Raw genomic sequence first — 27,089 nt, forward strand, 5'->3', positions numbered from 1 at the left:
CCGTGTGATTAAGGGGTTGAGACTAGGGTTTGGGGTCAATACCCCTGGATTGAATCCTAGTGTTGTCACTTTGTTCACTTGCCTCTGTGACCTTGGGCAAATCCTTACCTCTCTGAGCCTTGGTTTCCTCATCTGTTAATGAAATAATGCAGATAAATCTCTGGGCTCCTTATATGTTGATGTCTCTGTTCCTTTCTGGGAAAAGCCTTGGGCTTGGAGGGGAGGGCAGGAATCATCCCTGAAAATGAGGAAAAAGGAGAGGACATTGGACTTTCTGGCCTAGAGGGAAGGATCCTGGGCTTCTGCTTGATCAGAAAACATATATATATATATTTCTTCCCACAGGATGTTTATTAATTACAAAGGAAAATAGTAACTTTACAGTGGAGAAACCTCAGGGAGACATCACTTTAACTAAGTGATCAAAGTTACCATGACTAGTACAGGCGTACCTGGGAGATATTTTGAGTTGGGTTCCAGACCACCGCAATAAAGCGAATACTGCAATAAAGCGAATCACGCTTTATTTTTCCCAGTGCATATAAAAGTTATGCTTATACTATACCTTAGTCTATTAAGTGTGCAATGGCATTATGTCTAAAAACACAATGTACCTACCTTAAAGTAAATATTTAAGGAGCAGTTTGCACATGAACCTGGGCTGGGTGCCTTCCTTTTTCTTCTTGCAAAATGGGTATGTCTCCCTGCTCCTCCTTCAGTGGTTCTGAATGAGCCCACAGGGAGGACGGACCTGCAGGGGGACTGCTATGCAGCTGTTGTTTGACTTTTCAACTTGCAAAGTGATTTGCAGACATTTTAGTTTGCTTTCCCCAACCCTTTGCTGAGAGTTTTCAGTGTGGGTGAAAGACACAGTCACACACTTAGTGGAGAGCAGTTTGCATTCAGTCAGAATGAAAAGTGCAATTCTCTGACCCAGCAGATCCGGCCTAGGAGTGTGACTGACAGGTTCATGCATCCATTCGCTCAAGGCCAAGTGTACGGAGGAAGGCTTTATAACACCAAAGCCTGGAAACAACCTCAGTGTCCCTTGATAGGGATTATGTCAATCACGGTATAGCCCATCCGCCCCAAAATACTACGCAGCCATTAAAAAGGTGAGACTGATTTCTGTGTACTGTTCTGAATTGATCATGGAGATTCTTAAGCAAAAAAAGTGGTTGCTAAGTGAAGTAAGTCAGACAGAGAAGACAAATATGTGACATCACTTATATGTGGAATCTAAAAAGACTGATACAAATGGACTTATTTACAAAACAGATAGAAAACAAATTTATGATTACCAAAGGGGAAGGGGTGTGTGGAGGGATAAATTAGGAATTTGGGATTAACACACTACTATGTATAAAATAGATAAACAAGGACCTACTGTATAGTACAGTGAACTGTAGTCAATATCTTGTAATAAACTATAATGGAAAAGAATCTGAAAAAGAATAGGTATACGCACACGTGCCCGTGTATAACTGAATCACTTTGCTATACACCTGAAACATTGTAAATAAAGTATACTTCAATTAAAAAAATTTTTTTAAAAAGTGGTTGCACCACCGGGTGTGCAGTGTGCTTCCTCCTGTATAAAACAAGGCATGTATATGGATAAACAAGTTGGTGCATACATGGCATAGTTCTGGAAAGATTCATAAGAAACCAGTAATAGTGGTCACTCCTGGGGGATTTGAGAGACTGACTTTTCATTGGACATCTTTTGTATTGTTTGGACTTTGAGAGACAGTAGAGCATGGTGGTTACATAATGAGCACACACTGGGGCCCATGGCCTGGGTTCACACCCTGACTCTGCTGCTTACTAGCTGTGTGATCTTGGGCTACTTACTTAACCACCCTGGGCCTCGTTTTCTCATAATTTGGATTTTCATATTTGTAAAGTGCTCAGAATAATGTCGGAGATATAGTAGGCACTGCGTAGATGTTTGCTGTTATTAATTAATTGCCCTTTACATGCATTCTATTTTTATTTAGGAAACCAGCTAATACAAATAGAAGCTTTAACGATTGGAAAGGAAAATAGGCTTGCAGCCAGTTTGTGTCAGGCGCTGATTAGAAAGGAGGGCTCGGGGCTTTCCCTCCAGAGTCATCCCCTCTCCGCAGGAAGTCTAGAAGGACTGCCTCTAGCTCAGAATCGGGGGTGTGAACCGGGAGTGGGGAGAACTCCTTCTGTCACTGCTTGGCAGGGGGCATCGGGCAAGCTTGGCTCCAGGGCCCAGGAAGCCCGGTGGAGGCACTGGCTTCTTGGTTGCGGGATCCTCCACTGCGAGGCCTGGAGAAACTGCCCCCAGCTCCCAGCATTTGGGATTACACCCCAATCTCGAGGCACCTGTCTCCATGAAGCCCTTTATTTCCCTCACACCCACGTGCTAAGTGGCCAACCTCGTGGGTGCAGCACAGGGAGAGACAGAGAGAGAGTGAATGGCCTTCCGTAGGACCACTGGGGCGGGAGCTGGGAAGAGTGGCTGGACCCAAGGGTGCCCATGGAGGAGGAAGTGTCCGGCCACGTCCATGACAGTTTAGGTGTGATCCAGCTTCTGCAACACGGGGGCTGAGTGTGATCCTGGCTTCTGAGGCTGGAGTTTCACCTGTCAGCCAGTGGGGACCCACCTGTCAGCCTAGCTGGACCCAGCAGGCTCCCGAGGTTCCTTGGCAGAGGAAGGTCCGTGGAGGCAGGGGCCTTCTGGGAAGATGGCTTAGGGTTCTGCCGCTGCTGTTTTTTCTGCAGGTTAATGATTTATGAAGGTGAGGGCTGGGCCCTTGCTGGCGCTGTCCTGTGCTCCCGAAGTGGCTGGGGAACAGGGTGAGAGCTGGCAGGCTGGCGTGCACAGGTCACGAGTCAGTGACCCTTCTCTGTCGCTGGAACTTCAGCCTTGAACACCCTCTGATCAGATTTCTGGCCTTCTGTTTGCAGGCGAGCGCTGGGACGGTGCTGGTGAGCTGCACCCTGTCTGATGGCTTCCTCCCATCCTCCACAGGCTGCCATAGGTATGGTACTCCGGGTGCCTGCTTCTCCCGCTTCTGAACGGGGCCGTGGGGCCTGTCCCAGGGCCACTAGCTTTGGAGTAGGCTGACCTTGGGTGTGAATCTGGCCCTACTGGCGATTAGCTGTGTGCCCTTGGGCAAGTGACCTCACCCCTCTGCCTCAGGTTCCTTGCCTACAACATGGAAATAAAGATTTCCTCCTGCGGGCTCCAGGTAAGGGTTGACTCTTTACGTTTCTCCCTAAGGTCCCCTGGAGAGATGAGCAGATCCCCTCTGGGGACTGAGGTGTGCTTGGGGGTAAAGCTTATGAATTGAGTGGGGAGTTGGGGCTCAGGGGAAGGGCGGGGCCATCCATCTCCATCTGCTAAGGAACGGAGGAAGCCGGGTCATCTAGCAGTGGTGGGGCTGCTAAAGTTAAAAAAAAAAACAACAGAAAAATACATACTTATACTAAAAAAAATTGTTTTTTTATCTGAAATTCAATTTGATGTCCTGTATTTTTATCCGGCAACCCTAACAGTGGGGCCTTGGACACTGCTGGTAGAATCCGGACCCCATCCTGGAGGAGCTGGATGCAAGGCCATTTCTCCCATTGGGCCCAGCTTCCTGACCTCTTGTTCTTTTTGTGGAGTGGCAGGTAGCAGAATGGTAACAAGCCAGGGCTTTTTCTCCAGTCCAACCCTACCACTGCCACTGTGAGCTCAGCTGAGTGACTTGGTGTCTCTCTGGCTCCGTTTCACCACCCACAAACATGGGGATAATAACGACACCCCCTGCTGTGATGTTTCGAGGTTTAAATACAGGTGGGACCCGGGCATGTGGTAATCCATGGCTCTGTACATGACAGCTGCTATCACTGGGGTGTTGGCAGGACGGGCCGCCTGTGCTCTGCTCTGAGCCCCCGGGCAGAGCCCAGGGAGGACTCTCTTCCCCGCCGAGCCTCCGTGTTCTTTTCTGAAGGGTGGGGGACCAGCACGGTGGACACACCTTATCCATAGCGTGGGGTGGCTTCCTGGGTCCCGGCCTTCTGGATTCGCTGGGGACTCGCTGGGGTGGGCTCTCCCGAGGACGGGGCACGTCCATGAACATGACAGGCGTGTGTGGTCACCTCCAGCCCTGCCAACTGTCTGGATGGGTGGGAAGGGCTCAGTTCAGCTCTCAATTATCCGGGGATGGGCCTCCTGATTTTTCCTTTTGATAAGGAGCTGTGTCTAATTGCCCGGGTCTCAGGATCCTGAACAGAATCTTGGGGACAAGGTCATTTCCTGATTCATGGCCATAGCTTTGGGTCCCAGGATGTCCGCACCCCCGACCACTGTCATAGGCACCCTGAACCCTTTCTCCTACACACCAAGGGGCCAGACATGCCAACTGAGAGCAAAAGTATCTTATGATGAAATCAATTCAGTTCCGTTTAGCAAACATTTGATGAAAGTTTACTGTTCTGGGTGTATCTGACATTGCGGGCTGGTTTCATCTGGTTGAACCAGTCTCTTTGTCACTTTCTGATTCTCTGAGAGCTTCCCATGGTCTTCACGAATAAATTCAAATCCCCCCAACACCTCGCAGCCGTGTTCTCACCCCCATCATCCTTGCTCACGTCTTCACTTCCACTGGGCCACTTGCTGTTCTTCTCCGCTCCTGCTCTGGCCTCAGCCTGGAATACCCCCTGACCCGTAACCTGAGCCTGTCAGGCCATTGCTCCCCCTTTAAGGCTCTGCACAGGGGCAGCCTTGTGCCAAAGCCGCGCCCCACATAAGCCCCCTCCTCTCTTTAGCACCAGCTCAGTCTCTGGGCTTTTACATTGTTCTCAGGCTGTATCTGCCTGCCTCACCCTGTAGTGAGCTCCTTGACATTGAGGGGCCTTGTCTGTCTTCTGCTTGAACCTCCCGGCCCAGGGGCTCTCGGGGACAGTTCACTGGATGCGGGCCTGACTGCGTGGATTGCTGGGCAAACTGAAGCTATTGGTACTCTTAAAGGGAGAAGGTGCAGAAGTAACCTAAGTCCCTGGACACAGCCTGGGGGCCTGGGGCTGGGCCTGGCCTGGGAATGGGGAGGGGCTCTGCATCTCACCCGGGGTCAGGGCCAGGGCTATGACTCAAGGCAATAATAACAGTAATAACGATAATGATGATGCAATGACAGTGATGCTAAGTAGAATCGTCACTGTAAGAACCGCTAACATTTAGCGAGCCCATACCTCGCACTGGGTGCTTTAATGTTTGTCAATTCATGCCATCCTCCCAGAAACCCTGTAAGGCAGTTACTATTATTGTCCTCATTTGACAGATCAGGGAACTGCAGCTTGGTGGGGTAGGGGGAAGGGCGGTGAAATAACTTGACACTCGCACAGCCAGTATAAGGGAGACCTGGAGTCTGAACCCAGGTGGTCTGACTGTGAAACCGTAGTGACTACAATGATACAGGCCATGTGCAAAGGGAACCCTCCCCCCACTGTCTGCCCAGCAGATTCAAGAGGGCAGGACCGTGGGCACTGAAGCCCCTTTGGTCAGGATAGGTCTGAACCTGGTGGTCCAGAAATAGTGGGCAGGGACTTTGTGGTCATTTATTCCAGTATTTTTTAAACTTTTAAAACTGCAACCCGTAGGTAGACCTGACAATAGGAGAGAGAGAGAGAGTGTGTGTGTGTGTGTGTGTGTGTGTGTATTCAGCAAATACTTATTATGTGCCCACCATATGTCGGGCACATTACCAGATGCTGGGAATATGACAGTGAAACAAACAAGAATACCTGCCCTCAGGAAGCTTACATTCTAGCAGAGGAGACAGACAGTAAAGTAAATAAAACATACTGTGTGTCACACGCTGATAAGGGCCACAGAGAAAAAGAAAGCAGGCAAGGCAAATCGGGAGCCCCCGGGTGTCACTGGGGGCAACTTTGGTCCTGGCAGCCTCATTGGAAGCTGACATATGGTAAAGACCTGAAGGAGGTGAGAGCAGGAGAAGACGCCTGGGGGAAAGAACATTCTGGACCCCAGGACTGAAAGTGCAAAGGTCCTGAGGCAGGAGCAGAGCTGGCACTTTTCACGGTACAGCAAGGAGACCAGTGTGGCTGGAGTGGAATGAGCAAGGGGAGAACAGTAGAAGATGCTATACACACACATTTTATATGTGTGTGTACATATACATATCCAAAACGGAAGTGTTGAAAGCAATATCAAAAGTAATACCAAATGTGACTGGGGAGGGCCGGTTAGCTCTGGGTTTCTGCTGCAGTCAAGCAGCTGAGGAAGGGTCTTCTTGAATTTGATACACTTGCACCTAAAATGTTCTGCTCTGGAAACCCCAGGTCACTGTGGATGGGGCTGGGGGTGGGGGTTGGATTTTTCTGGTCAGTGAGACTGCTAGAATCAGATATGTCCATCTGTCCATCCGCTGGCCCGTCTAGCTGTCTCTCTGCTCCATCCACCTCCCCACCCATTTACTTATCGATCCATCTGTGGACAGTAGTCCTGTCCTCAAGGATCTCGGGCAGGGAGGGGACAGAAATTACAGCAGGTGTCACTGTGTAACACTTACATCCCAGGCACTATGCCAAGAGCTACATCTGCCAGGGCAGTTCTCCACCAGGGGAAGTTTCGTCCCCCAGGGGACATTTGGCAATGTCTGCAGACATTTTTGGTTGTCATAGCTGGAGGCGAGAGGCCAGGAATGCTGCTACACATCCTATAGAGCCCCCTAGCGCAAAGACCATGCAGCCCCGATAGGAGGCTCAGAAACCCTGACCTACATCTCACGTCACATTCACATCAGCCTTATGAGGTAGGTGCTGTCTCATTCTCCAATTTACAGGGAAGAAACCAAGGTTCAGAGAGGTGAAGGGGACCCAGACAGGACTGGGTGCTCCCCAAGCTCATGCTCTAAAATGTGTGACATGAGCTGTGACAGGCCTGCTCTGGGCAGCCCAGGGAGGGGCGATCAGCTTCAAACCAGCCCACATTGTCCCTTGGGTTGGGAGTGGGTTTGCACGAGGTAGGGAGATGGGCTAAATGGACGCTTGAGGTTCTGTTTAGGCTCAGATTCTAGAAAAGAAGTCTTCTAAGGAAGACGACGGCGGGACCTCAGCTTGCTGAAATGGGCCGAAGGCGAGGGCTTGTTATGCTCTTTAGGATAGAAGATCCAATTCTTCACTTGTTTAATGAAACAAGTGAAGTTCTTGTTCAAGTTTTCTGAGTTCTGCCCATCAACTGAAAAAAAATGCACAACCTAAAAGTAGAGAATTATGTTTTACTTGACGGACTTACTGAGGACTGAAGCCCTGGAGGCAGCCTCTCAGATAGCTCTGAGGGACTGCTGCTAAGAGGTGACGGGGGAGCCAGGATATATAGGAGTTTTTGCAGCAAAGATCAGGTAGTGAGAACATCAAAAGATTACTGTTAACTAAAGAAAACCAGGCATCTCAAGTTAATGAATTTAGCACTCTTCTCTATATGGGAAGTGCAAGAGGCTGTGCTCCTTGAAATCATTCCTTTGATATGCACTTTAGCTATCTGGGGCCAGCATCCTTTTCTTTCGGTCCTGAATCCCCTCAGGGTGCACCACTGGGGTGGCTGCAGTGGCTGATGCCTAGATGGCTGCAACATCCTTTGTTTACTGATGTGGCTGGTGACATACCCCAGGCCAGGACCTGCCCCCTTAAAGGGGCAAAATAAATCATTACACATTTTACAGGAACAGATGAAGAAAACAAGAGGCTAAGACAGAGAAGGGATGCGGGCAGGGGTCCTCCCAGGGGAGAGAAGCAGGGAGTAAGGTCGGGTTGACCTTCATGCTGGGAGCCCTGCCCCAGCCAGTCTGTGCCCTGGTACCCGAAAGCTGGCTGCCTTCAGGCTCCCCTCCCCCATGCATACCAAATAAAGTGCAGGGTGCCGAGCTCATTCGCATATACGCGAAATGCAAAGACGTATCACACATGGAAATACACACAAAGGTGTGTGCCCAGACGCACGTGGGCAGATGCATTTATAAAACCCCCTTGCTTACAAAATAGGAAAGTAGAAAACAAGAAAACCAGAGACTTACATTCAAGTCCAGATGCACACACGCTTGCCTTGGAAGCTTGCTCCCTGCCCTCCGTCTGCTGCCTATCTGCTTAGAGCCTCAAGCCAACCACAGGAACCTCGGGGCACAGGAGGGCCACCTGACCTGGGCATGGGTTTAATCTAGTCTCTGGGAACTGCCCGCGTGCTCTCTCTCAGACCCCCAGCTGCTCCCCACTTCCAGCCCTCTCTCTGGACCAAACCCTGAGACCCCACAGCAGGCTAACTCCTCCTCCCTTCCAGGAGATCAGCTGCTTCCTGGAGGCCCAGACCCCTCCCCCGAGGCAGAGGACGACCCTGGCGAGGCCTTTGAGTTTAATGACAGTGACGATGATGACGAGGACACCAGTGCTGGCCTGGGCGTCCCAGGCGCTGCTCCAGAGAAGGAGGCAGAAGACGCCCCACTGATCCACTTGGACTCCGCCCCCATCGCTGGTAAGGTGCTCTGGAAGCCCAGGGTCTTCCCATTTCCGGGCCTCCGGGGCTACAGGGAGCTCAGGGCTGCGTGGAGGCTCCAGGCTCCCAGTGATGCCTTGTGGCTCCTCCACTGTCCCTACAAAGCAGGAAGGGAAGACAGACCACTGGGAAGAAGCTGCATTCCATCGCTCCCATTGGGAATTGGAGATTCCTAGCATTCCTGCAGCATCTGGTGCACTTTGGCACGTCGTAAATGGCAGTGGTTGGCCGTCAATGGCAGTGGTTGGCCTTCGGTTGTGCTTCAGCGACAGTTACTGCCCAGAGCTTGTCTCTCTGAAGCTCCCGTCTCCCCGCAGCTTCTCCCAGGGAATCACAGCCGCCAGAGCAGCAGCCTCCCAGAGCCCTGGGGGCGGGAAGGCCCTGATAAGGCCGGGGTTAAATGACAGCTTCTGTCATCGGGAGGGACTGGGGACTGGACTGGCAGGGACTTCTTGCAGGCTTGGGGACAAGGGGCTCCTTGAGGGGCTGCGGGTGAGGGCAGGCCCAGAGCAGGCAGCGTGACTGGTTCTGGTCAGAGCTGGGATGTGGGCCATGGGGCTGGGGGTGGGGACAGGCAGGTAGGACTGGTAGGGGAGCTTAATGATAGTGTGGGGCTGGGGGAAGGCAGGCAGGGACGCAGCAGGCACCGGGCTGGCGCCCCATCTCTGGGGCCCCCGGGGAAGATGGGAAAGGGGGCAGGGATGCGCTGAGTCCCTCGGGCCAACCCCTGGCCTGACGGGCTCTGCCTCTGCTCTCCTCCCGCAGACCCAGACCCAGCGGCTGCACCGGCCCAGACACAGTAAGTGAGCCTCGTTCTTTTGCTCTGGCAGCTGGAAAACGAGGAGAGACCGGGCAGGAGGTGTGGGAAGGGGTGGAGCTGCGGCTGTGAAGGCTCAGGGCAGGTCTTTGGCTAAAGAGAAACACATTTCAGGATCCCTGGGCCGGAGGGAAGAGGTCAGTCCCTAAAACGTGTTACTTTTTCCTTTATTTTTCCCACAAGCCTGTGGAGTAGAAAGCAGGCCTGGCTCCACATCCTGGCTTTGTCCCTTGCCAGCTGTGTGGCTAGAAGGAGTCACATAAAGTCTCCAAAGTCAGTCTGTTCATATGCAAAATGAAAACAATGAAGTACCTACCCACTCCATTGGGTTGTGGCTGGGAATTAAACAGCTCTCTGGTGCTCCACGCGGTGCCACCCTCTGTAATTGTCTTTGCCATCGCCACTTGTTTTGCCAGTGCCGTTCCTGCTCCCTTTCCTGTGACTGTTGCTGGGGACTCTGCCCTTTTCCACCTGGGAGTCTGTCTGAGGCTAACACCCCTGGGTGTTGGGGTGATAGCCTGCATCGTACTCTGGGCCCAGCACTGGCCATGGGTCCTTGTGTAAGTCCCAGTCCCCCAGGCCTTGGTTTTCTCATCTGTAAAATGGGCCACTGCTTCCTCCATAGAAGAATGAAGAACTGCTGGGTAAGACACCTAGAGACACGGCAGGCACCTAATCAAGGCAGTTTTACCACCACTCTCTCTGTGGTCTTCAGCAAGTTGGACCGCGCATTTGGGGGTTCGGGGGCTGTGAAAGCTGAGGCCTCTTGGAGCTTTGCTCACTGCTGCTCATTGCTTGGCTTTCAGGACCTGAGTGTTTAGAGAGTCCTCTTCTAAGGGAAGCCTCAGTGGTGGATCTAGGCCCTGGAGTTGATGGCCGGGGCCCCTGGGGTCCTGAGTTTAAATCCTGGCTGCCCTAGTCTGGGGAGGGGTGTCTGAGCCTCCCTTTGTTTTCCTAGAGTGAGCTGAATCTGGGCGGCTAATTCTCAGGTAGGTGTCACCCAGCTGGAGGTCTCAGAGATGCAGATTGTGGCCCTGGGTCCGGGAGCCAGGGCAGTTCTGGATTCAAATTCAAGCCTAGGAGTCCTTGTTTGTGCTCATTTGCTTGTTGGAGTGGGTGGTCCTGGGAGGGTTTCTGCTGGGCTTGCCACTGTGTAATTACGGCCAGAAGAGGGGCCAGGCTCTCCTCCCTGGTTAGGGACCTGAAATGAATCAGCGATTCTGCACCTGGGCTGGGAAGTCCTGACATTGCTGTGATCTCCCAGGGGTTACATCCCTCCAGGCTGGGCCAGGAATAAAGCCACCCAGAAACTCAGTCTGGACAGGGAAGCAGACTCATCCAGGTGGGACAGAGGGTGCCCAGGGAACAGGGACACTGACCGGAGGGGGGCTAGGGGGGTCTTGGCTGAGCAAGGGAGAATAAATTCACCAGTGGAGAGAGAGGAGGACTCCACACGAGGAAGCCACTGAGCAGGGACGGGGGGCAGGGGGTTGGGAAACGGTGTGGGCAGCCAGCAAGTGCACCCCTTCCAGGGGTCTGGCACTTGGTTTGCTCAGGCCATCCTTCTGGAGACCCTGGTTCCCTGACCTCAGAGTCAGGAGCGTAGCCGTCTGGCCTGGCCCTGCTGCCTTCTCTCTGTGTGTCCTGGAGACCTGGTGACTGCGGCCAGACGCTGTGTCTGGCTGGTGCTGGTGCCCTGTGGAGGCCTTGTTGCAGCGGCCCCCAGAGCTAGTGCTATACTGCATCAGAATCACTCAGCGTGGGCCACGCGTTTCTGGGAGAGGGGCCCAGCCTCTGCCTTTAACCCACCACCCGCCCGTCCGTAGCACGCCCACCTATCCTATACCTGGCCCTGGTGTTAGCCCAGCTCCCTTGAACACCATCTCCTGGAGGTTCAAATCCTCACTCAGCCCTTCACTAGCTGGCTGGCTTTGGGCTCCCTGTGAAGCTCTCTGAGCCCCAGTTTCTGCATCTGTAAGATGGGCGTGTTCTCTGCCGCTAAGCATCGTGAGGAATAAGTGAGGCTGGTTGCTTCTGCTCCTGCCTCCTGACCAGTTTGGATGTTTCCAGTGCGATGGGGCCGAAGGGGCGGAGACTGTGTGCCCAGTGCCTCTGACTCCTGGGCTGGGCCTGGGTTGCCAACAGGTGTGAATAAACATCACTTCTGAGAGCCCTTGATGGGGCATTTGTGGGCTGTGAGTCCCCTGCATAATACTGATTGCAGCAGGAGTCCCGAGAGACTTCCTTTCTCACCCCTTAATTTTACAGATGGAGAGACTGAGGGGTGGGGCTTGCCCACAGTCACCCAGTGAGATGCTGGAGGCCTCCTGACTCCTTGTCCGTCAGGTGTCTCTGTGCTGCTCCCAGCTTTGTTCCCTCCCTTCCAGGTCTCCATTTACTTAAGTTCCACCTCCTTCCCCGGATGGTGAATTTCCACTCTGGAGTCCTCTGGGAGAAGAGTCAATCCAGATCGCTTTCCTTCTCCTTGGTATCCAAGACAAAGGGAAAAAAAAGTATCTTGATTTTCTTTCTTTCTTTTCTTTTTAAAAAATTTTTTTCCCAAAGGTAGTCACTAAGCAGACATTGCTTTGGAAAAACAAATCTCCAAGTGGAGGACATTTCATCTCTTCTCACTGCATTTCTTTCACGGTCCCTGCCTGAAGGCTTGGAAATGGCCTTGGGCTTTGCCTGGCTGCCTACCTGGCCTCCAGAAAAGCAAGGGCTGCCTGACTCGAGGCTCCTGACAGCACAGTTAGAACCACTGCCCAGATCCGGGCAGCCTCAAAGTGACCTCACTCCCTCCCCAGCTCTCATCCACAGCTGGGGAGGGAAGCGGGTGGGAGCGCCGTGGGTAAAGTGAAGAAGGCTGGAGTCCTGGTCTTTGAGGGCCTGGGAGCTCGGGCTCTGAGCCGCAGAGAGCTGGCTTCGAGTCTCACCTGTTACTTAATACCTGTGTGTCATTGGGCAAGTTGTTTCCTGTCCCGAGCCTCACTTTCTTAATCAGTAAAATGGGGATAATAAATCTACTTTCTTGCAGGGCTCTGTGAGGTGTATGTAAGTTAACATTTATTCGGTGCTGCATCACTGGTTACGAGGACTGCTGAGGCTGACGGGCAGTCCAGGTGACCTGGGCAGGGGCACCGGGTCCCTGTCTGGCTGTGAGGCCTGTGGACTTCCGGGTCCCTTCACCTGGTAGGTGGGATTGCCCAGAGGAGGCAGCCAGGCTGTTATGGGGTAGGCAGAGTTGCTGGCTTTGCTGAGTGTGTGTGGTGCCGAGGTCCACGGGGTGATTTTAGGGTTGGGCCCCACGGCTCCACAATCCCAAGGAGTGAGGGGGCCTGGGTTCTTGTCCGTCCTGCTGCCGGGCAAAAGAACGTTCAGCCTGCTCGGCTAGCTGCTGCCACTTTCTCTTTCCGAAACAGGACGTATTATCAGATAACAGCAACAATGACAACAATAATAGTGAACGATAATAGTAATAGCAGTGATTGTGTTTACCTGTGTACCAGGCACCAGGCTAAATGCCCAGTCCCATCTCTTGTCTCGAGGAAGTGGACACTTCATTACCCATGTCACAGGTGGGAAATTGAGGCTTGGGGAGGTTAGGTGGCCAGAGTTACATATAGATGGTGCATGTTCATTCAACAAAGACTTAGAACCAGGGCCCCTCCGACAGGAGGCCAGGTGTTTGACCATCACCCGACCCTCCAGGGATGCGCTGGGGACTCAGGACTTCAGACTTCGGTTCATGCTGGGAGGGGTGGCTGGCTCCATATGAACGATCCCCTTCGGTGTGTGTTTATTGGGGTAAGAACTTTGCCTCTTATGAGATCTAACTTTGCCTCTTGAGCTCTTGGGAGAGTAGTGTCCAAGCTGTTGCTGGAATGTTCCATAGACCCCACCTGGGGAGCCAAGCAGAGTGGCCTCGGCCCTGCCTGTGTGTGATTCTGGGTGGCGCCCCTTCCCTTGAGATGGGAGCAGAGTAAAAGCAGCCCCCTCCCCTCTTGCCCCACACAGAGGTCTTGTGATGGTAGAGGGGTGTGGAAGCGCGTCTCCACCTGCAGGACGGCTCCATGGGGACAGGGATTTTTCTTGGTGGGAGAGGCGGGTATTTCGTTTGCTGCCATATCCTCCCGGCTTAGCATGGTGCCAGGCACGGGGCGAGTGCTGAAGGCATCCCCATTGAATGAACGATGGATTCCAAGGGACAGAAGGAGGAGCCGGGTCTGAAAGGCGACTCTCAGTGTCTCCGTGAAAATGAAGAGGAAACAAACCGTGTGGAAACAGAATCTCTGAACCGGGGTTCCGACTCTGGCAGCTGACTGAGGCCAGGACAGAGGCCAGCGGGACGGGAGGCCTCAAGCGGCTGAGCGGCTGATCACGCCATGCCACTCATGTCGGCTGCTGTTTCCTGAGTCACACTCCGAGTTGAGTGCTTCCTGCACAAGATCTCATCTCCTAGGCGATGCAGCCCTAGGAGGCGGGGCTACTGATTATGCCCATTTTGCAGATGAGGAACTGAGGCTTAGAGTTGAAGTAGTTTACCCGAGATCTTGCAGAGCTGGTGAATGGCAGGGCTGGAGCTTGGCCCGTCTGACTCCACAGCCATCCATCCGCTGGAGCTCAGAGGGCTGGCCTTTCTGGTGGACTTTGAAACCTGTGAACTCACAGCCACGCCGAGCACCCAGTAAGTACTTGCTGGGAAATGAGATCGCATAGGTCGCCGGCTCCCTGTGTTTTCCCGGACTCGGGCCGTGTCTCTCACCTCTGAGCGCACCACGTCCTCTGCATTTGTTTGCTTTTCCTGCCCAGTTTCGCTGCCATCCCCACCGGCCCCACTGCAGCCTCAGTATTTCCTGTTGGCTCCTGGCCCAGCTGCAGGGACTCTCAGTGGCTCCCGGGAGGTACTTGTCCTGCCCCTTCCTGGGCTTATCCAGGCAAGATGGACTGTGTTGCCCACTGGCCAGCGTCTCTCACCCGGGCCTGGAGCCTGAGGGAAGCAGCTGGGCAGCTGGGAGAGCCAAGGAGACCCATCCTCCCCGGACGTATCAGGTGCCGAGAAGATCAGACCAGGCTTGGGGGAGCAGTGTTTGAACAGGATGGAAACAGGGCGCTGGAGGGCCTGCCTGCAGCCTGGCCTTGTGGCTTCTGAGGGCCGAGGGTCTGGGAAGCATGGGGGCTCTTGGGGGGCAGCTTGACGAGGCTGGAGTATCCCCTGGCCCCGGGAGGAAATGGAGGTGTCCCTGAAGGTTTGTGAGGTTGCTGCAGACCCAGTCTGGAGTTGTTTGGCATCCTGACCTTGCCCTTAACTTGCTGTTTTCCCAGATCCAGAGCATTCATAGCCTCCTGTGTCCTGTCCTGCAGGGTCTCCGTGGGACCCGAGGACTGACACAGACAAGCTTCCCTCCCAGTGGAGTGCCTCATGGGAGGGTTATGGGGACCCTTTTCCCATGAAAGACCTCTGTCTGGCCCCTTGCCAGTCCCTAAATTGGAAAAGCTGTATTTTTGTTTTTCCCCTTTTCCACCCCTGGCTACAAGGGGTTTCCATATAGGAGCTATGGTCTTTGGGTCACAGACCCTTTGAGTCCCCAGTATGAAGGCCACACAGTCTCTGGCCTGAAAAAATGTACATAGGTTCGCATTCATTACATCGAGTCCCCCTTCAGGAATGTGTCAAGTCCGCCCCTGGATCCCCGCAGTGACAGGACTCTGCCTTATGCATCTTCCATCCCAGTGCCTGGTACAAAGAAGACATGGTACTAATAGTTTACATGTGCACGGACGTTACAGTTTATGTAGCCCTTTCCACGCGCATCTCATTTTGATTTGCACAACTGTGGCAGGCAGATTAATGTCCCTCTCCAAGACTTCCATGTTCTAATTCCCAGAACCTGGGAATGTGCGACCTTGTACAGATGTGATGAAGTTAAGGGCCTTGAGATGGGGAGATGATGCTGGATTATCCAGGCGGGCCCAACGGAATCACAAGGATCCTTATAAGGGGGCCTGTGGAGTCAGAGAGGGATTGAAAGATGCTGTGCAGTTGGCTTTGAAGAGGGAGGAGGGGCCATGAGCCAAGGTTGCTTCCAGAGGCTGGAAAGAAGCAAGGGAGCAGATTGTCCCTTAGAGCTGCCGGAAAGAGCACAGCTCTGCAAGCACCTTGCTTTTACCCTAGTGAAACCCATTGTGGATTTCGGAACTTTATGGCTGTAACATACATCTGTGTTGTTTGAAGTTACTGAGGTTGTGGTAACTGTCACAGCAGCAGTAGGAGACTAACACAGCAGCCCTGGAAAGAGGCAATTCTTATGGGTCCTGCTGTGCAGGCCCAGAGAGGTGCAGTCACTGGTCCAAGGGAGCTGAGTGGCAGGTAGTGGCGCTTGGGTTCAAAGCCAGAGGGCCGGGGCTCTGTTTGCTTTTCCCCAGCAGCCCCCTGCCCACCCAGGCCAGCGTCCTGCTGGGAGTCCCCCTGCCCTTCCCCTCTGTCCTCCATCCTCCACCTCTCTACTGAGTGCCTGCAATGTGCCAGGCGTTGCCGCGACCGAGGCAGACAGTCCCTGCCCTTGGGGGGCTGACATTCTGTGCCTTGGTGTGTTTATGGGCTCTGTAGCCAGATAATCATGGCCTGCGCGTATTCTGCACTTACTATTCACCAAGCCCTGTTCTAAGAGCCTCTCCCGCCTCCAGTAGTGCTCTGACACTCACAGGTGGGTGCTACTGTAATCCCCAGTTTACAGATGCAGAAGCAGGTGCAGAGAACACACGCTGTCAGCCTCAGGACACGGAGCTGAGATGAGGCAGAGCCACGGTTGAACCTGGTTGGCTTCCAGTGTTCTAACCCCTGCCCTCCCGTCTCCCGCATAGATCTGGTTTGGACCTTGCCTGTCTTCCACATCAGCTCCACAACCCAGGACCCGTTCATTGTCTGATCTGCTTAACCTTCCATTTTGTCTCTGTAAAGTGGAGGCTAAATGAAATGTGAGGACCAGATGCTCCAGCGAGCTGCTCTTATCACTGTCCTCAAAGGGTGTGGGTCTGCCTGGAGCAGGACTCCAGGGCACAAGGGACCCCTCGCTGGCCAACGTTGCCTGGGATGTGTTTTCCTTCTCCCTTTCTTTCTTTATTTTTTTCTAATAGTCATGCATGTTTATTGTAGAAAAATTGGAAAGTACAGAAAATGATAGACTAACAGCAACCTTTAATTCTATCACTGTATGTTCCTACCCAGCTTCCTTGCTATAGAAGTATACATATGTATATATACCAATATTTTATAGAACTGTGGTTTTATTGCACATGCTGTTTCTCAGCTCACCTTTTGACCGAATTACATAGGGTGAGCATTTTCCCATGGGAACTTCTTCAGTACCCCACAAGGCTCTTGATAAGTTATTGCTGGGGGTACAGTGCCTGTCCTGGGTCTGACTGCTGAGCCTGGGGCCCTTGAGATGACGGGAGGGAGGTGCGTGCACCACAGAGCAGAAGGCCAAGGTGGGGTCTGGGTTATTGTCTATGGCTGTGGGGAAAGATGGTTCCCTAGGGGCCTTGATGCTTGCTTCCCACTGAGGACTGTGTTATAGATATCAAGTCAGGGTCCCCTCCTCCGACTTCCCTGGGGGCCCCTCCCCACTCTGCTCATTCAGTAAGTGGATTTGTGACCATGTGGGGGATGGCACAGTACAAACAGTCTGGGGCCCAGAACCATTCCGTATGTGAGGGGTGGCCGGGCTCAGTGTGAAGAGGTGAGTGCATACAGGGACCCCGTTAGCTGGAGGAGGGGTGGAGGGGAAGGAGGGGTGGAGGGGAAGGAGGGGGAAGGGAAACAGTGCACCGGGGGTATTTATCATGGGCCAGACCCTCTGCTGAGAGTTTTACAAGCCTTTATTTACTCCTTCCTGGAACCCGAAGAGAGAAGTATTATTGCTCCATTTCACAGATATGGAAACTGAGGCACAGAGAGGTGCCAAGTGCCATATCTGTGTTATCTCATTTAATCCTCACAGCAGGAAGTAGAGTGATTATTCGTCCCATCCCTCAGCAGCTCCAGGATGTTTAGCCACTGTCCTGGTCCACAGCCAAGTGGCAGAGCTGTGATCTTATCCCAGGTCTGTTGGCTCTGGAGCATATGTCTATTCCCACCCTAAGCCCATGATTCCCCCGTTCTCAACCCTGGCTGCACATTGGAGCCAGCAGAGAGCTTTAAAAACACCAATGCTGGGCCCCTCCTGGCCGATGGGTCAGAATCACTGGGGCAGGGGCTCTGGGTCTGTATCTCTGAGGAGCTTCCCAAATGACTGCTGTGGGCAGCTGCTTTGAATCCTCCTACCAGGTGATCTTCAAGGTCCTTCTGCCTTTTTTTTTTTTTTTTTTTTTTGGCTGCACCGTGCGGCATGTGGAAGTTCCCCGACCAGGGATCGAACCTGTGCCCCCTCAATGGAAGCGCAGAGTCTTAACTACTGGACCACCAGGGAAGTCCTTCTTTTTTTTTTTTTTTTTTAAATCTTTATTAGAGTACAGTTGATTTATAATGTTGTGTTAGTTTCAGTTGTATAGCAAAGTGAATCAGTTACACATATACATATATCTACTCTTTTTAAGATTCTTTTCCCATATAGGTCATTACAGAGTATTGAGTAGAGTTCCCTGTGCTATACAGTAGGTCCTTATTAAGTATCTATTTTATATATAGTAGTGTGTATATATCAATCCCAGTCTCCCATTTTATCTCTCCCCCCTGCCCCCTTTCTGGTTTTAACATGCTATATGAACTAGAAAATGGCCAGGGCTAAAAAGAAAACTGGCAGCAGGCTTAATCCGGGCTTGATGTTTTTGCCTTTCTTTTGTGTCTCTTGGATTTAGGGATAGTGGTAGTGGTGCTGGTGGGGAATTTCTTGAGGGGAGTGATGCTCTTGAGTCAGGCCATCCTGGGCAAGCCCTGCTGTCCCAGCCCTCGGTCTGCTGCAGATTGGGTTTTACTCAAGGCCTTATAAGGCTCATGTTATTCTGGTCCTTTCAATTCCCAAAGGTGGAATTCTTTTCTCTTTCATATTTTTCATACCTTGTCCTGGAAAAGGCATCGGGAATACCGTGTGTGCGTGCGCGTGAACACACACACACACACACACACACACCCACACACACCCAGCCACCCTGGTTTTGGGGGTCTTCTCTCTGATAACTCACACTGTGTAGCCTCTGGGAAGGGACCTTGTGGAATCTGCTGAGCAACCGGGCCCAGCAGTAGCAGGGGCAGGGGTGCTGCCATTCTCAGAGTGGGGCTTCTTGTCTTTAAAAGAGGCCGGGGGGCGGGGGCATCCATCATCACTGAGTGTCCTCGTGTGAAGGGGCTGACGGAATGGGGTGACCAGGCCAGAGCAGGTCCCTGCTGTCACAGGACACTCATTCCCCTCTTGTCCCTGGCGTGTCCCTGGAGAGAGAGGAGGTGGGCTCAGAAGGTGCTTTGAGCTCTGTGGTGGACTCCTGGTGTACTTGACCTCAGTCTGGTCCAGTGAACGCTGTCATGGGGGGGCCTCCTCTTCTTTGCCCAGCTTCTTGTTCTCTGTTCCTCTCCACGGACTTGGCTCCTTTTCTTGGCATTCGAGTGGCGGTGGCCTCACTTTGTAAGACGGTGTCATCTTAGTGGCTGGCCTTTCTTGCCTGTGCAAGCTGAGAAGCATTAGAAGTGCAGGAAGCTCAGATAAGGGCAAGATAATTGGCCTCTTATTGCTTTCTTATGGCTCTTTTATTATCCGAAACCTTTGGGGAGGCTCCAGAAGTGTTTGCTCACAAGGAGAGTTAGATTTTCCAGCCAGGCAGCAGCTGGGAGAGGCTGCCCCTGGGTGGGCTCAGGGTGGGTCAGTGGCCTTGGCAGGCAGCTAGAAGGGCCAGGGAGGGGGGAGGCACCCCCAGCCTCATTTCTTGCCATGCCCACTGCTTCCCTGGCCTGGGAGGCTCTTCCCCATCCCGTCTGCCTGGGGAACACCTGCTCCGGTCTGAGGGCAGCAGAGTTGGTGTCAAGAGCAAGCCTTTGCAGGCAAAGCACAACTCTGCCACTTGCTGGCCAGGTGATTTGGGGCAAGGTACTTGCCAATTCTGAACCTCACTTTCCTCATCTTTAAAATGGTCACAATAAGACACACACTTGTCCTCAAGCATTCTGCCTAGGGCTGGGTGCAGAGAAGATACCAGCAAAGTGCAGGGCATGGGTGCTGGTGGTCTCCAACCAAGCCTGAGAAGACCTGTGCATGCACGGGCACTGGCCTCTTCCCTCCCTTGGGGCCCCTGGTGTCTCTCCTTGCCTCAGCCATTGAGGCACTTAGGGTGGGCATAAAGGTGACTGCCCTGCTGTGTGGCCCCTGCTCCCCAGCCCAGGAAGCCAGGACCAGTACCTCGGTGGCTGCTCAATAGAAGCACGAGCCCAGACTAGCTTCTCTAGTAGTGCCGGTGGCTTAGACCCACGCTGTCCTGTTTGGGGGCCACTAGCCACATGTGGCTGTTAAAAATTAAATTACTCAAAATGAAATACAATGAAAAAATAAGTTCACTGTGTTTTGGTAACGTGCAAACTAGAGGCTCATATTTTCAGCCCCATCCTGGCTTTTAGTATGTCATAGCAGTTACAGATCCCTTTTTTTTTTTTTTAATTTTATTTATTTATTTATTTATTTTTGGCTGTGTTGGGTCTTCGTTTCTGTGCGTGGGCTTTCTCCAGTTGCGGCAAGCGGGGGCCGCTCTTCATCGCGGTGCGCGGGCCTCTCACTATCGTGGCCTCTCTTGTTGTGGAGCACAGGCTCCAGACGCGCAGGCTCAGTAATTGTGGCTCACGGGCCTAGTTGCTCCGCGGCATGTGGGATCTTCCCAAACCAGGGCTTGAACCCGTGTCCCCTGCATTGGCAGGCAGACTCCCAACCACTGTGCCACCAGGGAAGCCCACAGATCCCTTCTAAAGCTGTCTGACCTTACCCCAAAATGCCCATCCCGCCTCCATGTCACCGTTAGAGGTTACCTGAGACCTTCTGGGGTGTTCACTGTCGAAACGCACCTCAGCCTTGGAGCTGGTGTCACAATTTCTCCTGGACAGAGCCTCGAACATGCATCTCTGACTATGCCAAGAGCTCTTTCTCTCTTTCCTTTTTAAAAACATGGTTGGGAGAGTAGTCAAGCGAGGTGCAGTGATGTCATGACACAGCGAATCTGTGATGTCGGTGAATGTTTGAATGTGGGTTCCCTACTTGCACATGGTCTGGTGGAAGCAGCAGACTCTGCAGGCGGACAGCCTGGGCTGCAGATCCCAGATCCCTCTGATGAGCCGAGTGACTTCAGTCAAGTCCGTCATCAAGACTTTGTGAGCCTTAGTTTCCCCATCTTAGAATGAGGACGACACTGCCTACCTCACGTGCGCTCTTGTGTAGTGAAATATGCAAATATAGGTAAAGCACAGCAAGCAGTACCTGGCATGTTCTTCCAGTAGTCACCAGCTGTCATGGTTAACGTAGCAAAGCAAACTTTAAAACCAAATTCGGCCAAACTCTCATGTCAGCTCCCGCTGGAATGATTTGGTTCTGTCTGAGCATTTCCGAGCGGCTGGACTCAGCACCTTGAAGCCGTCTCCAGGTTGAGAAGGTGGTGACTCAGGGAAGCGCTGTTAGGGACTGGGACTCAGGTGGCTCCAGCCCAGCACCCCTCCTGGTCCAGACCAGCCCTGTCCCCTCTTGGCCTTAACTTCCCGCTGATGGAAAGCGTTACCCCAGGACTGAAACGTGCTCCTCACCCCCAGGCGACACTGCTGACTTCTGGCAGTAAAATTGGAGCTGAGTCTTGCTTCTCCAATAGTGCTGGTGGCTTCGGCCTGTGTTGTCCTGTTCGGGGGCCACTAGCCACATGTGGCTATTTAAAATTAAATGACCTAAAATGAAATAAAATGAAAAGTTAAGTTCCTTAGCCACACGAGTTCCATTAGCCACCTTCCAAGTGCTCCGTAGCCACGCGTGGCTCACTGGACAGCACAGACGTGGAATGTTTCCATCGTCACAGCCGTCCTTGCTCTGTTACCTGAGACGCAGTCCTGAGAGCCCAGCTCAGGGGCCCAGCAGGCTGGCTTCACTGTCCGGCTCTGCCACTCACAGGCCAGTGATCTTGGGCAGGTTCCTCTGCCTGCCACCTGCCGAAGTGGGAAGGATGCCAGGACCTACCTGTCAGTGCTACTGCGAAGGCGAGGCCAAGGGCCTGCTCAAAGGAGGTGTTCCACACTTCACTCTCCTCCCTCCTCTCTCCCTGCACTTCCTGGTTGTCATCTCCCCCTCCTCCTCCCCTCCCTCCGTTCCCCTCCCCCTCCCTCTCCTCCTCCTCTGTTAAGGGCTTGCATGCTGGCAAGTTCAAGTCAATTCTTCATAACAGTGGCTGCTGCCTTGGACAGTAGAAGGCCTCTACCCTCTGGGTTGCCAGATGTGGCTTTTTTTTTTTTTGAGCGTGGGCTTAAAAAAAAAACAAAACAACTTTTCACTCTAAGGTAGTTTTAGATTTACAGGGATGTTGTAAAAGTAGCACGTAGAGTTCCATATACCACCTCATCCTGTTTTCCCCATTGTTAGCGTCTTACACGACCATGGGATATTTATCAAAACTAAGAAACCAATGTTGGTATATTACCATTCTCTGAACTCCTGACTTTATCTGGATTTCATCAGTTTTTCTGCTTATGTTCCTTTTCTGTCCCGGGATCCCATCCAGGACCCACATGGCATCCAGTTGTCATTTACACTGCTCTGCTCTGTGACAGTTCCTCAGTTTTGTTTTTCATGATCTTGAGAGCGTTGAGGAGTAGTGGGCAGGTGTTTTATAGCATGTTCCCCCATCTGGGTTTGTTTGGTGTTTTTCTCATGATTAGCCTGGGGTTATGGGCTTGGGGTAAGAATCCCACAGAGGTGAGCACCCTTCTCATCACGTCGTATCTGGAGTACATGATGCCCGAGTGACGGCACTGGGGGTGCTCACTTGACCACTTGGTTAAGGCGGTGTCTGCTGTCTCTCCACTGCTTTCCCTTTGCTTCTCTGCTCCCGGGAAGCGTGTCTCTGGTCCAGCCCATCCTCAAGTGTGTGTGGGAATTAAGCCCTGCCTTCTGTGCATGGTCTTGTGAAGCTTTGCAGGTCCTTGTCTCTCAGACGCAAGGCCCCCCAGGCCTCTCCTCCATTTTGCATGTGGAGAATGGGGAGATGGAGATTCCCACTGAGTCTGCCCTGGTGGAGGAGAGACAGGGTGCCCTGGCCCGGAGAGCATCTGACCCTTATCACTTATCACCGTGAATACGTTTGACCTTTATGCTCTTGTAAAGCAGCAGGTTGGCCTTATACGTTTGACCTCTATGCTCTTGTAAAGCAGCAGGTCGGCCTTACAGTGCCTTCTAAAGGTGAGGAAACCAAGAGGGGACGGGGCGTGTCCAAGGCCAACCCAGCTGTGGCCTCCCCAGCTCGGCCTTGGGGGCAAGTGGCGCCGTCACCTGGTGAGGGGCTGTCTGACGCTTCAAGGAACCAGCTGTCCCATCCTCCCGGCTCACTGGCCCTGCTTCTCCGCCCTCAGGGGGCTGGCCGTGGTGAGCAATGGGGATGCCGTGGATGCAGCTTTCTCTGGGGTCCGGCGCTCCAGCTGGAGACGGAAGAGCTCCCGTCGCAGTAAGTCCCCTGCATCCCCCCACCCCGCCCCCCAGGTCTCAGCCCCAGGAGGTTGGTGTCAGGATAGCCTCCCCTTCTCTAGGCTGAGAGAGCTGATGTGGGCTCATGCGAGCCGAGGGGTTGTCCTTGCTGCATGGCTGTTGTGGGCTTGGTGGCAGCTCTGAGGTGGACCGGCCACTGCCCACCCTTGAGAGTTGCCCCCTTTGCCACCCGATGTGAGTCGTGATCCAGGAGTAGACCACACATTCAGCTGCTCATCCGTCCCCCAAATACTTCCAAAGCTCCTCCAGCGGGCCAGGGTGATCTGGGTGGTGGGTGTACACTGGTGACCAAGACGAGGTCCCTCTGGCAGCAGAACCAGACACATAGGCGGGCGGTTACCGTGCAGAGCGCATGTGCTAGGCTGGGGAGGTGGGAGTCGGGAGAGCCCACGAGTCCTGAGGCAGAGAGTGAAGGAGCAGGGGTCCGGGCAAGAGTGTCTAGGCTGAGAGGGCAGCCTGTGCCGGAGCCCAGGGGCGAGGTGATGCCTGGCACCTCGGAAGCAGTGAGCCTTGGTGTGGTGGAGGGGAGGGTCTAAGGGGTGAGCAGGGCAGGTGAGGCTGCCATCTCCCCAGTTCCTCCCAGAGTGTGTGTGGGGTGCCCTCGGGGGCCGTGCTTTCCCCAAAGTGACAGTGAGCCATAAGAGGCCGAGAGGAAGCCATGAAACCATGTCTGCATTTCAGTCCCATCACTGATGCTCCAAGACAAGGTGGTGGGCTGGAGGCTGTCCAGGGGAGGGAGGCTGATGGCTGGAGCCAGGGACCTGGAGAGAGGTTGGGCAGGTCTGAGCCATGTGGGAGGCAGAATCTCTGTCGGTGGGGAGGGGGCGGTGAGGCTCCTACAGGGCTCTGGGGGCCCTGGGACCGCAGGGAGCAACGCAGTTAGGAACGGGGACTTCAGAGTCCATCTGGTCCTCTGTCTTCCTGGAAGGCCTGTGGGGTGAGGACAGGCTACCATCAGGGGTGGGGACTGGTTTTCCATACCCTCGCTCTGCTGGGGCCACATGCCCCTAGAGAGGGCAGAGATTGGGCACACAATTATGGGGGGGGGGAGACCTCTTTAAATATTCCAGCTCAGGAGCTGCTAACATGGGCAGGCTGTGCTCTCTGCCCTGCTCATAGCACACCCAGCAAACTGTTAGGGGAGTGATGTGCTGATTTGCAGAATTTGTTTTTTCTTTTTTTTAACCAATCAGGACCCCGCTGGCTGAGTTTTGGGGGACTCTCCTTAACCCCACTCTCCAAATCCATTCCCCCACTCCCTGCCGTATCCTGTGCTCATTAGATATGGCTGCCTTGCCCTCCCCCGCCTCTGGGTGTGGGGGGGTGACTCCTTTTGGGGTGGTCCTGGGGGCCTGGGCGGCTGAAGAGGCTTCCGGGCCCTGGGGCACAGGTGCTGGGTTTGCTTCATGCTCCCTGCAGGTGCCATCAGTCAGAGGGGCAGGCCTGCAGGTGTCGGGGCGGCAGGGGGCGTGTGCCGCAGTCACTGGGAGGGCGCCTTGGAGGGGCCGGGGAGCGGGAAGAGGCAGGGGAAGCTGCGTCCTCTCAGAGCAGTGGCAGGCAGGGTTCCCCAGGGGCTGGGCTGCAGGATGCTGGCCCAGCTGAGCCGTGGGGGTGCGGGCGGGCGGGCGGGCGGAGGGAGCTGCCAGCTGGTGCAGTCCTGCTGTCAGTCTGGCAGCCGCCCTGGGCCACCACAGCCTCCTTCGTGCTCTTTTCCTCTCCCTTCTCTCCCAGTCGACCGGTTTACTTTCCCCGCCCTGGAAGAAGATGTGATTTACGACGACGTCCCCTGCGAGAACCTCGACGCCCATCAACCCGGTAAAGCCTCTTTCAGGCGTCCTGCTTCTCTCCGGACAGAGGAGGGGTGGGAGGGGCGGCGGGAGGGCGGGGCCTGGGGAGGGTCTCTCCTTCCACTTCCTCCCCGGCCCCACCCAGTCCATGGCCCCTCCTTCTTGCTTTTAAAAACCACGGCCGTCTTCCCGGGAGAGTCAGGAGGTGGCTGAGGGCGCGGCCAGGCTGGGGCTGGGGCGGGGTTAGGGCTCCATGGGGAGGGGTTAGGGCTTCATGGGGAGGGGTTAGGGCTTCATGGGGAGGGGTTAACGCTTCAAGCGCAGGGGTTAGGGCTTCAGGGGCAGGGGCATGCTGGGCTGTGGGTCCCCAGGCAAATCACTCACTTTTCCAATCCTCCGTTCCTCCTGAAAATGGGTTAATAGTCCAGACTTGCTGAGTGGTGAAGCAGAGAAAGCCTGGGAAAGCCTGGGCCCTGCCGGGGAGATTGGGGCCGCAGAGGAGAAACAGGGTGGAGGAGGGTGAGTGCTGCTGGAACTGGGCCCACATTCTCACCTAGCTGGAAGGAGGACTACCCAGGGAGGAGGGATATTTAATATCCATTCACAGTAAGAGCCGTCTTTGCTTAAACACGTTTTGCCAGCTGCTCTTCATGGTTTATCTCCTGTAATCTGCTTTGAAACTTTGACTTAGGGTATTACCTCCTTATTCTTCAGAGGAGGAAACTGTAGAGGCAGAGCTGGGATTCGAACCTGGGTCATTGTGACTCCAAGTCCGTGCTCTGTCCCCTCCCCCCCAAAAGGACTTGGGTAGCATTTTATGAAAGATGAAACGCATTTGCTTCCCCTATTCAGTCAACCCCATGAGGTCAGTAGGGCAGGGCCTATGGCTCCAGTTGACAGTCACATCAGAGAGGTTAAGCCACCAGCCCCAGATCACACAGCCAGAATTTGAATAGACATCTGCTAGACTCTGCTTTTTCTACAACACTGTTCTGCCTGTCTTCAGGGGCTCCCCATCTAGTAGGGGAAACAGCCCCTGCATTTGTGGAGTTCCTAGCCTGACAGGGGCGACTGTAACCATCCTGGGGCAGCATATAGTCCAACGGGAGAGACACACAGACAACATGACAAGGCCCGACGTCCCCCGGGGGCACACTCCTGACACCTGTCCCAGGAGCAGGGTGGGTGGGCCCATGATCCACCCATCCATTTAACAAGCCCTGGAGGAGCCTGGAACCCATTCCTGCTTGTAGCTCATGTGAATCCGGGAGAGTGGGAAAGGGTGGCTGGATGAAGGTCCCAGAGCCAGGAGATCGGAGTGGCCTGAGGCCATTATTTGACCCCTTTGGGCTGTTCTCCCACCTGAATCCAATCAAGCCACGAATCACTTGGTCACAGTATTCACTGGGCACCCTCGGGTCCCCAGGGTGTGGGGATATGGCATGTCCTGCGGTTTACCCTGAGGTGGGCAAGAGCAGGTGGCCTGGGAGCCAGTTGAGCCTGCCAGCTGAGGACCAGGACCCCTGCCCTGAGACCCCCACTCTCTCTCGGGGCTGTGGGAGGGTTGAGTCGGTGAGGCTGGGCCCAGCCCTCAGCAGGTACATCCCACGAGGAGCGCTGTGAGCATCACACCTGCCAGGGCCCCGCACTGACCCGCACGGCCTGTGGGCTCAGCCGGCGCTCGGTGGGGAGGTTGTCCACTGAGGTGCAGGCCGCACAGGCCAGTGGACCCACACAGCCCTGGGCTTTCGTCCCGGCTCTGCCATTAATTAGGGCACAGAGCTCTGTGCTTTGGGCCTTGGCTTCTTTGTATGAAATCAGAATATCGTCCTGACCTCACAGGACTTTGGGGAGGGTCATGCCGCAAAACTTCTGGTTAATCTCTCTGGCTTCAGTCGATGCATCTGTAAAACTGGGCAATGCTAGCTTCCTCCTTGGGTTGTGGGGAGGATGCCATGAGATAGTTGATGTAGAGCAATGAGTGGGTGGTGGTAAGTGCTTTGAAAGGGGAGCCATGTTCCTGAGCATTAGTGAAGCCCGTGACCCCAGGAGGCGGGGGGAGGTGGGGGGCAGCGGGGACCAGGCCACTGTGAGGCCTCTGAAGGCTTAGGAATCTGGTGACACTGTCTCCACTGGAGAGAGTATTTCTGGACGAGCCCAGGGGGTCGTCAGCACAGCAGTGCCTCCGTGGAAGTCAGCACGGTGCCTCTTTGGAAGGCAGCACGGTGAGTGGATGGAGCCCCCTCCCC

The 27,089-nt window shown here is 54.0% G+C and overlaps 1 protein-coding gene across 1 annotated transcript in view; it reads left to right on the forward strand.

Moving 5' to 3' along the window:
* Positions 1-2,977: 2,977 nt before the first annotated feature.
* The window catches only part of ARHGEF10L (Rho guanine nucleotide exchange factor 10 like), a gene marked incomplete at its 5' end in the record, with an annotated part of 109,303 nt that continues 85,191 nt past the window's right edge, over positions 2,978-27,089 (forward strand). Inside the window, 5 exons of the mRNA XM_079697396.1 lie at positions 2,978-3,014; positions 8,315-8,506; positions 9,293-9,326; positions 22,921-23,012; positions 24,785-24,868. Coding sequence (XP_079553522.1) covers positions 2,981-3,014; positions 8,315-8,506; positions 9,293-9,326; positions 22,921-23,012; positions 24,785-24,868 — 436 coding nt within the window. The remainder of the gene's footprint in view (positions 3,015-8,314; positions 8,507-9,292; positions 9,327-22,920; positions 23,013-24,784; positions 24,869-27,089) is intronic.

This window comes from Hyperoodon ampullatus, assembly GCF_949752795.1.
Source record: "Hyperoodon ampullatus genome assembly, chromosome: 2".
In the NCBI taxonomy this organism is placed as follows: Eukaryota; Metazoa; Chordata; class Mammalia; order Artiodactyla; family Ziphiidae; genus Hyperoodon; species Hyperoodon ampullatus.